We start from the raw sequence: 12,230 nt of genomic DNA, 5'->3' as shown, positions 1-12,230 counted from the left end.
GGAGCACAGGCTCTGTGCTCAACATGCTGTGTCCTTCTACTTGTCCTCCATTCCACTTTTCAGATGAGTAAAGGGAGTTGGGAGTCACCTGCCCAAAGTCTCACAGCCAGGGAAGTGGTGGGACCGGGATTCAGACCCCAGGGGCCAAGGCAGAGTATGCATGCAGTCATGAGGCTCTGGAAGATATAATGAGAATTACTAATGCTCTCGGGGGCTGAGGGACTGAGGTGCGGGATGCCGACATGTGGGCACAGGAGCCGTCCTCCCTCAGGCTGGCCTGGGTGGGCCACGTGGGGTTCGAGCCCTGGCAGGAATGTTCTGCACTTGTGGCCACCATGAGGGGCTTGCTGCCTGTCATACCCAGGCCCTGTGTCTCTTTGGGCCTTGGTTTTCTCCAGGGTGGGTTGGAGGATCCTCTCCGGTGGCCAGGAGTGTGCAGGGAGGTGGACTCAGCCTTGGTGGGGTAGGGCTTGCTCTTGCTGAGCTGTCGCTGTGGAGCACACTCTTTTTGCTGTGGCGACTGTTACAGGAGCCCTCAGGGGGAAGCAAGTGTAGGCCGTGCCCCCTGGACACCTCTGCCTGCCTGTAAGGCCCTTTTGTCCCATCTCTCCCCAGAGGGCTGAGGACTACGGACCCGTAGAGGTGATCTCCCACTGGCACCCCAACATCACCATCAACATCGTGGATGACCACACCCCATGGGTGAAGGGCAGCGTACCCCCTCCCCTGGACCAGTGTAAGCCCCCAGCCCTGCCAGCAGCTTGCAGAGACCTCAGGGAGCATGTGCTGGGCCTGTGAGCCCCCCGACCTCCCTGGCGCTTAAGATCTGGCCATTTCCTATTTCCTCCTGCCTCCATCCCGCTGAGAGATCTGACTGGGTCTTCTGCCCCTCCCAGATTCCTCACCCTGCCCCTACCTGGACATTTACCTTTCTCTCCTCTCCCATGCCTACTGGCAACCCAGGACTGACCCTCTTGAGCCAGAGTTGGTTTGCAGACAAGTCTCTTTTAGCCCACATACTGTTTTCAAACAATGTTTACTAGTAGACAACTTTTGAAATTGGGGCAATATAACTTAAAAACCCAGGTTTCTGGCTTCTATAAAGCCTGGGTACATGGGAGCCCTGGGTACTCCCTTCCCATATGGCAGCCCTGGGCTGGAGCTGAGCCCCCTCCAGTTGGGCCTGCCCGGTTCTTTCTACCTGCTCCCTCCACTGAGGTCAGGGGACCTTCAGCTTCTTGTGCATAGCCAAGAGGTCCCTCTTTCTCCAGGTTGGGTCAGAAGTGCTCCATGGGGTCTCTGTAGACATCTGAATTTGCTGCTTTTGTCCTTGGAGGCCTGAGGAACCTCTTGCCGGGGCTCAGCCACCCTGTCCCTCCATTCCTGCAGATGTGAAGTTCGATGCTGTGAGCGGTGACTACTACCCCATTGTCTACTTTAATGATTACTGGAACCTGCAGAAGGACTACTACCCCATCAACGAGAGCCTGGCCAGCCTGCCACTGCGTGTCTCCTTTTGCCCACTCTCACTGTGGCGCTGGCAGCTCTATGCTGCCCAGAGCACCAAGTCGCCCTGGAATTTCTTGGGCGATGAGCTGTACGAGCAGTCAGATGAAGAGCAGGACTCAGTGAAGGTGAGGGCTCTGCTGGCTGGGCCAGGGGCCGGGGCAGGAAGGGGAAGTGACAGCCCCCTACCCTCTTGCATTCCCTGCCCATAGTTTCACAATCTCCTGAGACCTGCTGAGCAGGCAGGAAATGGGCACTTGGCCCTGTAGCTAGATTCCTTTCAGGTTCTGTCTTCAAGGCTCTTGTTTTCTTGTCCTGAAACAAGAAAAAACCCCTCCTGCCCCATACCTGAATTCCTGACTTTGGCTTCTGCTCTCATGTCCCTGCTCACTTTCAGAATGTCTTCAAATATCTTTTGGTCTCCGTCTCTGCTGCCTCGGTCTGTAATGTTGTCTTTGGTGCTGGTTTCTGTTCCTCGTTCCCCTTTTCACTGCCCCCAATCACCCTTTCTCTGTCTTTCCTTGTCTCCGCCCTCCTTTCTGACCTTCTAGGCCTCTCTCTGGCCATCACCCACCTCTCCGCCCCTAACTGTCTATCTCTGACCTGCTCCCTCCTGGCTGTTTGCTTCTCTCTCCTTTTCTCTGGGCAGCCCTGAGGCTTAGTTCTGTGGGGAATGTCAGCAGGTCCTTCCCTGGGGCCCAGGGCCAGGAGAGTGGGCTGGCTCCTTTGTTAGCCCCCAGGCAAGGGCAGGCAGGGAGGTGCTGACAGGAAGCTACTCTGCCCTCGCTCGCTAGGTGGCCCTCCTGGAGACCAACCCCTACCTGCTGGCGCTCACCATCATCGTGTCCATCGTCCACAGTGTCTTTGAGTTCCTGGCCTTCAAAAATGGTAGGGGCGGGACCCTGGGGTCTGCAAAGGGCATAGGGAACTAGGGACCCTAGCATGCATGGGGGGAGGACAGGGGGACCTGCCTCTTTCCCCTCTCCTCATTCTCCACATGTCCTCCCCCTGCTTGGGTCTCCGAGCCCCACTCTCCTGAGGCTTGGTGAGCTGGGGAGGGTCAGTGGCCCCAAACTCCTAGCTCAGAAGCTCCCACCCATGGAGCTAAGGGAGGGGCAGAGGCCAGGAAATAGTGTTGGGGAACTCCAGGGCCAGGAACAGGGAAGCCCCAGAGCTGTTCCTGCTGCCCTGCCCGGTAGGCTGCCTATCAGGGAGCCCTCTCAGGGTGGAGTTTCAAAGTCTGCCCAAAGTGGGAAGGCAAAAGCCCTGTCCCCAGAAAGCCCCTCAACTCCAAAGGCCACCAGTGCCGATTGTCAGCATCTGTGCCAGGCACAAAGTCAATGCCCCTACCTCTAAGCCCCAAGGAAGCCCCTCACCAGCCACGCCCACCTGGGAGTGTGCCGTGGCAAAGGGCATCCTGGTTGCAGTCATAGCTCCTAAGAGACTGTCCCAGAGGCCCTACCTATAACCTCTGGGCCGGCGGGCTGGTTCCTGCCAGAGAGACTTCTAGCACAGAGAGGGCAGCCGACCACTTGGCTGCTTCAGGAAGTGGCAGGAGGAAGAGTGTTTAGCACTGTTGGTGCAGTCCTGCCATTAGCGAGTATTCCCTCTACAATAACACAGCCTCAGCACTGACAGCACCTTGTGCCCTGGCCCCTTGGTAGAGAGTCTGCCCACCGCCACGTTTCAAGTGTGCATTGGGCACATGCCGTGTCACTAAACCCTCTCCTCATGTTGGGAGTGATGTTTGACTGGGGCTGCTTTCTCCCAGATGAAAAATGAAGGTAACTGGGAGGTCTCTTGTCCAAAGTTCCATGGTAGGGGTGTGGGGCAACAGCATGAGCTATCTGCCTCACTCCTCTGTCGGGGAGCTTGTATCCATCCTACCCCATCAGAACTCTTGAGTCCAGACCCATTCTCCCCAGTTTGATTGGTAGGGTTCTGTCAGTGCTCCCTTCAAAGCTCCCCAGGGGAATGATGGTCTGATTGACAAAAGCTGAGGTGGAGGGTGAGCTACTGAAGATTTCAAAGCTTAGAAAGGTGGAGCAGGTGGACCAGGTTCACAGGCCTCGATAACAGAGCTCAGTCTGGCCTTGCCCCTTCCCCTGTGACCATGGGCCTGCCTTCCTTGGTGAGAAGGCCTCATGGTTCTGGGTTGGCTCTTAGGACTGCTGTGATTGTGAAAGACTCAGCCCAGCCAGGTCTAGACATGGTAGCTGCATTTCTGTTTTCCCATCGGGCAGATGGGGAAACCAAGCTTGGCAACCTGCATCCTCAGGCGGGGTAGGTCCAAGAGTAACATTGGAAGGAGCTCCAGATCAGAGACTGAAGTCCAGGCCCTTGGCTGCTCTGAGGATGCCTGTTATCTGGGCCGCTTCTCATGGTTGCAGGGGAGGGATCTGGAGGAGATGGTCTTCCCACCCTGGGGGAAGCAGGATGGTCCCACGGTGCACAGCCCAGGTCTGGTGTTACATAGACCTGGCATCTGTCCCATCCTGCCATGCTCAGGCTGTGTGGCCTTGAGGAAGGGACCTTCGTGCTTGGTCCTTGGCACTTGGCCTGCAGTTGGTGCCCTTGCATGGCTGCAAGTACCTCCACCATCATTGTCCATCAAGGGACTGAGTTCTGGTGCCTGGTCTGTCTTGTGTGCAGGCTGGTACCTGGTGGACCAGAGACCCATTTAACAGGGGAAGTAGCAGTGTGCTCCCCTTCCCCGTGGAAGACCCAGCCCCGGCCTGTGCTCTGAGGAGGCTGCATGGCCTTGGGGTGGGAGGGCTGGAGGGAATTGCAGGACGGCCCTCGGAGGCTCGTCATTCTCCCGGCTCTTCTCCAACTCCCGGGTGCAGATATCCAGTTCTGGAATAGCCGGCAGTCCCTGGAGGGCTTGTCTGTGCGCTCGGTCTTCTTCGGCGTTTTCCAGTCCCTTGTGGTCCTCCTGTACATCCTGGACAACGAGACCAACTTTGTGGTCCAGGTCAGCGTCTTCATTGGGGTCCTCATCGACCTTTGGAAGATTACCAAGGTCATGGACGTCCGGGTAAGGCCAGGCTGCTCGAGGGCTGTAGGTGGGTGGTGGGTATTGGCTGGCCCAGCCCAGACCTGGAGCTGGCCCCCGGGGGTTTCCCAATGCCTGCCACACTCCCAGGACCAAGGGGATTTTCGTATCAGGGGATTTTTTTGGGTCACATGTGGGGCAGGGGAACTGGGAACAGCGGGGAAGGGTAGGAGCTGGTACTGGTATGGGGGGTGGGGCCAGTGTGGCAGTGGCCTCCCTCTCTGTCTGCAGCTGGACCGGGAACACAAGGTGATTGGAGTCTTCCCCCGCCCAACCTTCAAAGACAAGTCCACATATGTTGAGTCCTCGACCAAAGTGTATGATGATGTGAGTGTCCCCCACAGAGAGCCCCAGGGAGGTGGGTGTCTCCTTCCACCCCCACACTCCTGAGTGGCCTGCGCCCACATTTACGGCCAGTGTCACACCCTCACGTGTTCCATGCCCGCCATATACACTTCCTGCTTGAATCCCAAGTTCCCAGGGCCACCTGGAAATTCCCCTGGGCGGGCCTCCCAGGCCAGGTGTGGGTAGGTGAGGGTGGGGAACAGGAAGGTGATGTGGCCTGGGGAGCCGGTCCCAGCCCACCCTGCGACCCTCCAGATGGCGTTCCGGTACCTGTCTTGGATCCTCTTCCCTCTCCTGGGCTGCTATGCTGTCTACAGCCTCCTGTACCTGGAGCACAAGGGCTGGTACTCCTGGGTGCTCAGCATGCTGTACGGCTTCCTGCTGACCTTTGGTGAGCAGCCCCTGCTGCACTCAGCTCTTCTGTGCGGAGAGGCAGGCCTCCAGCACCCGGCCCTCAGGTCCAGGCTGGCTGGCCCTAAGGACTCCACAGTGACCCAGTTGGCCCCAACCCTGCCTCCCCGGGGCACACATCCCAGTGCCAGAGATGGACCCATTACCAGACAGGGAGAACTCAGAGTGGGGACAGCTGTGATGGGATGGCCCAGCCAGGGGGTCAAGGAGGGCTTCCAGGAGGAGGGGAGCAGTACATTTCAGTCATTATGCTCAGGGGAGCATTTTATTCTGGAGGGAACCCAGACAGCAAATAAACAGACAAATGAATTACAGGGCATGACAAGTGCTTTTAGGGAACAAAAGAGGGGTGTTTAGAGGGTGGTCAGGGGAGACCTCTCCGGGAAGATCTCTATACAGACCTGAAAGATGGCAAGAAGAGAACTCTGCAAAGAGCTGGTGACAGCTGGCACAGCAAGTGCAAAGGCCCCAGGGTGCGCGGTGTAAGATTTGGCAAGGAGCTTATAGCTGGGGGAGAGTGAGCAGAGAGAGGTAGGAGATGCAGTCCAAGAGGATGGGATCCGAAGGTTGAGCCCTCAGCTGCAGATCCCTGGGAACTCCTGCCTAGGTTTACATGTCCTCCACCACCACCGCAGGTTTCATCACAATGACACCCCAGCTCTTCATTAACTACAAGCTCAAATCTGTGGCCCACCTGCCCTGGCGCATGCTCACCTACAAGGCTCTCAACACCTTCATCGATGACCTGTTTGCCTTTGTCATCAAGATGCCTGTTATGTACCGGATCGGCTGCCTACGGGATGGTGAGGGCCAGTGGGTGGGCTGGGGAGCCCCCAGCATGAGAACAGGGGGTTGCTACCAGAGCTGGGCACAGGTTGGACTTGGGACCCTGGGATAAGGGAGGAGCCACACCCCCAGCCAGGCACAGTCTGAGGGGCTCAGTCTCTGTGGGAGATGACAGTGGGCTGGGGCAACCCTCCCTTTCATCCTTCCTTCCTTTACCCCTTCCTCCAGATGTGGTTTTCTTCATCTACCTCTACCAACGGTGGATATACCGTGTCGACCCCACACGGGTCAATGAGTTTGGCATGAGTGGAGAGGACCCTACAGCAGCCGCCCCCGTGGTTGAGGCCCCAGTAACAGCAGGGGCCCTCACGCCTGCACCTGCTGCCGCCACTGACACCACCAGGGAGGAGGCCTCTATGCCCCTGCCTGCCGAGCCCACCCAGGGGGCCAGCCCCACGGACGAGCCCCAGGAAGCCCCTTCAAAGCCAGCAGAGGACAAGAAAAAGGATTAGCTGCTCTTGGTCCTCCACGACTGCTCCAGCTCCTGGTGACACCACCTGCCCTTCCTGGCCTCCCCCCACCTCCCCTCCTTGTTGCCCTTTCCCTGGACAGATGGGGCTGGGGCAGCGGGAGGCCTCCCTCGGGCCAGGGCCCAGCATATGGTATAAGGGGAGGCTGGGCCCGGCCAGGGCACATTTTGTGGAGGCGCTGTCTGTCTGTCTGTTCCTCTGTATTTCTAGCATCTCTCCCCGCTAGTCCAGCACCATCGGGAATCATGGTGAAGCTGACGTGGCGCTGCTGGGGTGGGTGTGGGCCAGGCGGGGGAGGGGTCATGACGCCCTCTGTGGGACACCCACGGCCATCCATCATCTTGTCCCTTGTCCCCCAACTACCCCCTCCTCCCAGACCGCCACCCTTTAACACAGTCTGGATTTAATAAATTCGTATGGGTGTTTAACTTAAACTCAGCAACCTCCTCCTCCTCCTCCTCTGTGTGCCTTCCTTCCTCTGCCTCCTGAAGAACAGTGGGACCTCACCAGGGTTGGGGAGCTCTCCCATGTCTGGGAGGTCCTGTGGGTCATGATCTTTGACTGCACTCTGGGTTCCAAAACCCCTAGTCCTCAGGTGGGGAGGCAGCTGGCTGTGCCGCCTGAGCCTCCTATGCCTGCTACGTCTCCTGACATCCTATTGCAAGGCAGTGACAGAAGCATACTTCACAGCCACCCACTACCCCACCAGGTCCTAGCCAGGCCTCCCATCCAGTATTATGGGACCCTGGATGGGTGACTTTGCTCCTGGGCCTGCCCACCTGCAGTAGTCTCTCAGGGGTCAGTGGGGTTTGGGGGTGAATCATCACAAGGCACTCAGAATGTAACTAGCTATAGTTATTCTGGGGGGTCATTAGCACCCCTACATCTTTGTGCTTTAAGGGCCCAGCACGTTCTCTGGGCTTGCACTTTCTCAGCCACCAGAGTGCTGGGAATGTTCGCTTCATTTATAGGTGAGGAGCCTGAGGCCTCTGAGTTTCCCTGTAACTTGAGGGCTTGGGACCCCACATTGACAGACTTTTTTTGCCGGGGGTGGGGGGTGGGTATCCCATCAATACTGCACAAGAAGAGGAGGCCTGGGGCCAAAAACCATAGCAGACTTCCTCAGCTTCACCTGCCACAGGCCCCACAGAGGCACATGAGGCACCCTTGAGGTCCCAGGGAGATGCTGATACATGTAGACATGGTACCATGGTCTCCACCCACCTCCATGCACCTTCCCTATTACCTCCCTTGCTTTTCCCAGTGCACAGGAGAGAAAGCCCAGGCTCCCCACCACAACCCCTCGGCTGGACTCCTAGGAACCGAGGGAGGCAGCAAGGGGCCCCAGAGACAAAATGCGTCCTTTGCCTCCACTCAGAACCCTTAGGGCAAAGGTGGGCAGATCCTTGAAAGGGCCCAGGCTCCTAGGACAACTCAATACATTGGTCTTTCCATAGCCCTGTACCCCAGAATCACTCAGGAGTCTTATCACTTCCACTTTACCACTACCTGGTCCAGTCTTCTTACCCTCAGGGTCCCCCCACAGCTTTCTCCCTGCTCTGCCCCAGTCTTCCCCCTCCCCCATTCACCTTCCATCTAGCATTCCACAGGGAGCTTTCCAAAGCACAAACTACCTTGTCCTCCTCTGCTTAGTAACTTCCTTGGCTCCCCAGTGCTTGGGAGAAGAGCCAGGTTCCTAACTGATGAGTGAGACCCTGTCTTAACTCCTGCATTCTCATTTCCTTTGCTTTAACTTGCCGTGATCTCTTACCTTTAGGCTCCCAACCATGCTGTTCCTCTCTGGAACAAACCCCATGCCTGCCTTACCCCTTTGCATCCTCCAGATTGCAGTACTAATGTCCTCTCCTCCAGGAAGCCCTCCCTTACCCCCAGCCTGGGTTGGGTGCCACCTCTAGGCTCCCTCATTCCCCCAGGGTATCCAGCCCTGCCCTGCGCATGCTGAGTCAACACTGTCTGGGGATGAATCTCCCTGAATTGAGCCCCATGAGGGCAAATCCTGGGCTGTGTTGGTCTCTGCTGTGTCCCCAGCCCTGTCTGGCTATCCAGAAATGTTTGGTGAGTACATGTTTGGTCCTGATACTCACTTTCGCAGACTCACAGACCCACTCAGAAGTGTGGACACTTTGGGGTGGAGAGGCTGATACGCAGTCAGTAGGTGAACGCTTCCTCATCCCCTTCGCGGGGTGGGGAAGTTCTGTGGCCAAAGCGACAACCAAGGCCTGCCCTCATGGGGCTTCCAGCCCAGCAGAAATCCTGAAAGCTAAGGATTTCTGGCATGTTCTTTTAGTTACGTACCTAACAAACATTTGTGAGACTCCACATTTACAAGGGGTGGAAAGGAAATCAGGTGGGCTCCTGGTCCTATAATATAGAAGCCACTATTCACTTCCCCCCCAGCAGAAGCCATGCTCCAATCATAAGTGCTGGATGTGGTTTGATCATCCAATCAATTTTACAGTGCTTAATGTCTCCATTACTTTACAGGCTCGGCTCTCTGCCATCATCCCCACTCTTTCCCCTCACTCATTCCACTCCAGCCACACTGGCCCCCATGGTATTCCTCAAATGTGTCAAGCATGTTCCTACTTCAGGGCTTTTGCATGGGCTGTTCCCTGTGCTTTGAACACTCTCCCCAGATAGACACATGAGTTCCTCACCTTCAGTTCAGCTGTCACTGATGTTTCTGATGCAGAAAGTGCTTCCTCTCCCTGCTCAATCCACATATCCTTCCCTATTCTGTACTAGCACCACCACCACTAGAGATACTTATCTGTTTCCTCTCTGTCTCCCCCACTTGGATTTCAGCTCCACGATTGCAGGCCCTCCTGGCTGGAACAGTTTCTGTTACATAGTAAGTGTGGGATAACTCTGTAAATTGAATGTTCACAAGAATCCCGTGAAGTACTTCGTATTTGTCCTCACCTAATAGATGAAAACACTGAGGCCCAGAGAAATTAATTGTTGTCCAAGGTCACACAAAATAAAGTGACAAAAGTATTTAGAAGGTACTTAAGAGCTGTCTAAAAATATCAGCTGTTACTTAGTCTTCAGAACCATCCCAGGAAGTAGATAATAATATTAGAGCCATTCGACAGATGAGGAAACTGAAGCTCAGAGAGGTGTTGCCATTTGCCTGTCACACAGCTGGCAAGTGGGAGATGTGGGAATTGATCCCAGGCAGGCCGATTCTGGACCCTCAAGTCACAACCTTTCTTGCAAGTATGTCAGACAGCAGCCTGCTGGTCAAATCCAGCCTGCCATCTCTTGTTGTATGATGTTTTATTTTTTAAAATGGAAATAAATCAAAAGACTATTATCATGGCACGGGAAAATTATATGAAACTCAAATTTCAATAACAGTAAATAATGTTTTATTGGTTCACAGCCATGCTTTTACTCTCAACCAAGGTGGAGTTGAGAGTTGAGACCACCTGGCACTTAAAGCCTACAGTCTAAAATATTTACTGCATGCCCTTTGCAGAAAAAGTGTATCAGTCTCCTCTTTATATAGCAATGGTTTCTCCAATTTGAGCTTACAGTAGCGTCCCCTGAAGGGCCACACTTTGAGAATCAGTGCTAGACTCTATTCCATCTCCGATTAGCAGGTACCAGCCCTGGCTTGGTGAATGTTGTGCCCTGGCATCCAGTGCAGCCACTGGCACACAGCAGGTGTTCAATAGGCTTATGCCAAATGAATCAACGAGTCTTCATGGGCAAGGGAGAAAAGAGGAACACTCAAATTTTGCACAGGCAGAAATGGGGAGGATGTCAAATCCTGGCTGGGTGATCTGAGGGCACTTGCATCCAAGTTGGAACCTAACAGTTACCCACAGTCTGTCTGCGGCACAAGGGAGACCTGGGAATATGATCCTTTAAAATCCCCTCTTCTAGTGAGCCATTGAGTTGGAGAGTCTCTGTACTATCAGGAAACTTAAAGGGGCTGTGGGGAAGAATAAAAGCAAAACACCCAGCCATTTATTTAATAAGCATTTATTGGACACCTGTTGTGTTCCAGGCACTGTTCTAGTCTGAGGATACGGCCAGGAAGGAAACAGAACTAAGCTGACATTCTAGTCAGTTACTTTAAACGTTCTTTAAACAACGTCACTCTCAATTTAAAGTTGAAGAAACGGAGGCTTTTGAAGCTTATCTTCGACAGCAGCAGCGTCCTGACAACCTCCCCATCCTGCAGACAGCTTCCCTTCCAGCCTGAACAGCAGCAGGTTGAAGTCCCCCTGGGAGACCTGCAGCGGGGGTGGGCTTGCTTTCCTGGCGCGCTCGATGGGGAGGGGGGGTGGCCCAGCGATCCTCAGAGCCAGTGGCCCCCGCCGGGCCTCCGTGGTCGCCGCTGGCCTCCCCTTCCCGGCCGGCCCCGCCCCTACAGTCACGTGGCGCGTGGGGGTTTTCCCGTTCCCCTGGTGTGACATCACGGCGCGGCGCCGACCAATGGGCACGCTGGCCGGCGGCGCCGGGGAATTCCGCCGCCCCGCCCCCGCCCGCCGCCCGCCCGGTCCGGCCCCGCGCCCCCCAGCCCCGGGCGCCGCGCGTCCTCCCCGGCCCACGGCCCCATCCCCTGCGCCGCTCACCCGAGCCGCGATCGCCCGCCGGAGCGTGCCGCCCTGCTGCCCCGCCAGCCCGCGTGCTTGCTCCGGGCTGGGTCGGCCTCCGGGCCGTCCGTCCCTGCCGGCTGGGCCATGCCGAGCCGCCGCGCAGCCAGACCGGCCGCCGTGCCCGAGCTGGGGGCCTTGGGTAAGCGGGACCGGGGCTCGGGGGAAGATTCTAGAGGGGGCCGGAGGTGCGGGGGTTCTGGGGGTCCCAGAGTAGGGTCTGGCGGTTCCTCCGGGAGTCTCGGGGTTCCGCGGGGAGAGCGTGAGGATTTGGGGGTCGCTGTATTGTAGGGAAGGAAGGGGGCAGAGGAGGATGAAGGGGTCCGGCCTCAGGTGGGAGGGAGACGGAGGCGGGGTCTGACGCGGAGGAGAGGGGGCGGGTCCGGGGCGGGGGCGGGGCCTGATCCAGAGGAGGAGGAGCGAGAGCTGCTCCTGAGGGGGTCAGCTGCTGCGCCCCGACTCAAAGCGGGGGAGAAGGGTGTGGGACCCGCCTCAGGCAGGGAGGAGGGAGAGGGCCTACTCTGAAAACCGAAGGGTCAGAGTAGGAGGGGGCGCTTCCATAGGGAAGCGGCAGGAGGCTTGACACTGTACCAGTGAAGAGTTAGGGTCTGGCCGTGAGAGAAGGAAGGAAGGGGATGGTCTTTCTTCATTGAGGGGGAGGAGGGGTCCTCCACGCCCGACCTTAGAAAGCGAAGGAGCGGAGCCCGAATGTTTTGAAGGGTGGGGTCCGATTCCGACAGAAAGTGGAGGCCAGGACCTGCCGGAGAGTTAAAGAAGGAAGCAAGGCCCGAGCTTTTCACCAGGGGTGGGGGCGGGGCATGATCTGGGGGCGGGGCAGGGAGAGGAGCAGGGCGGGGCCCGGGAGATTCACCAGCTCGCTGCCCTCCCTCGTCTCCTGAACCATGCATCTCTCCCTGCAGGGCCGGCGGACCTCTCCCCACTCTCGCTGGCCGTTTCCAGGACCACGGG

The 12,230-nt window shown here is 56.9% G+C and overlaps 2 protein-coding genes across 3 annotated transcripts in view; both read left to right on the top strand.

Moving 5' to 3' along the window:
- Positions 1–6,741, top strand: part of CLPTM1 (CLPTM1 regulator of GABA type A receptor forward trafficking) — a 31,363-nt gene extending 24,622 nt beyond the window's left edge. The window contains exons 7-14 of the mRNA XM_077131484.1: positions 616–736; positions 1,390–1,634; positions 2,301–2,394; positions 4,353–4,543; positions 4,793–4,888; positions 5,162–5,297; positions 5,953–6,120; positions 6,332–6,741. Of these exons, the coding sequence (XP_076987599.1) occupies positions 616–736; positions 1,390–1,634; positions 2,301–2,394; positions 4,353–4,543; positions 4,793–4,888; positions 5,162–5,297; positions 5,953–6,120; positions 6,332–6,615 (1,335 nt within the window). The 3' untranslated portion in view covers positions 6,616–6,741. The remainder of the gene's footprint in view (positions 1–615; positions 737–1,389; positions 1,635–2,300; positions 2,395–4,352; positions 4,544–4,792; positions 4,889–5,161; positions 5,298–5,952; positions 6,121–6,331) is intronic.
- A 4,592-nt stretch (positions 6,742–11,333) lies between these two features.
- RELB (RELB proto-oncogene, NF-kB subunit) overlaps positions 11,334–12,230 on the top strand; it is a 31,575-nt gene continuing 30,678 nt past the window's right edge. For both annotated transcript variants that reach the window (XM_077131473.1, XM_077131472.1), the window contains exons 1-2: positions 11,334–11,403; positions 12,182–12,229. In XM_077131473.1, coding sequence (XP_076987588.1) covers positions 11,349–11,403; positions 12,182–12,229 — 103 coding nt within the window. In that variant the 5' untranslated portion in view covers positions 11,334–11,348. The remainder of the gene's footprint in view (positions 11,404–12,181; position 12,230) is intronic.

Source organism: Tamandua tetradactyla, chromosome 16 (assembly GCF_023851605.1).
Source record: "Tamandua tetradactyla isolate mTamTet1 chromosome 16, mTamTet1.pri, whole genome shotgun sequence".
In the NCBI taxonomy this organism is placed as follows: Eukaryota; Metazoa; Chordata; class Mammalia; order Pilosa; family Myrmecophagidae; genus Tamandua; species Tamandua tetradactyla.
The sequence above is the reverse complement of the archived record's forward strand: the minus strand, read 5'-3'. Positions and strand labels throughout refer to the sequence as shown.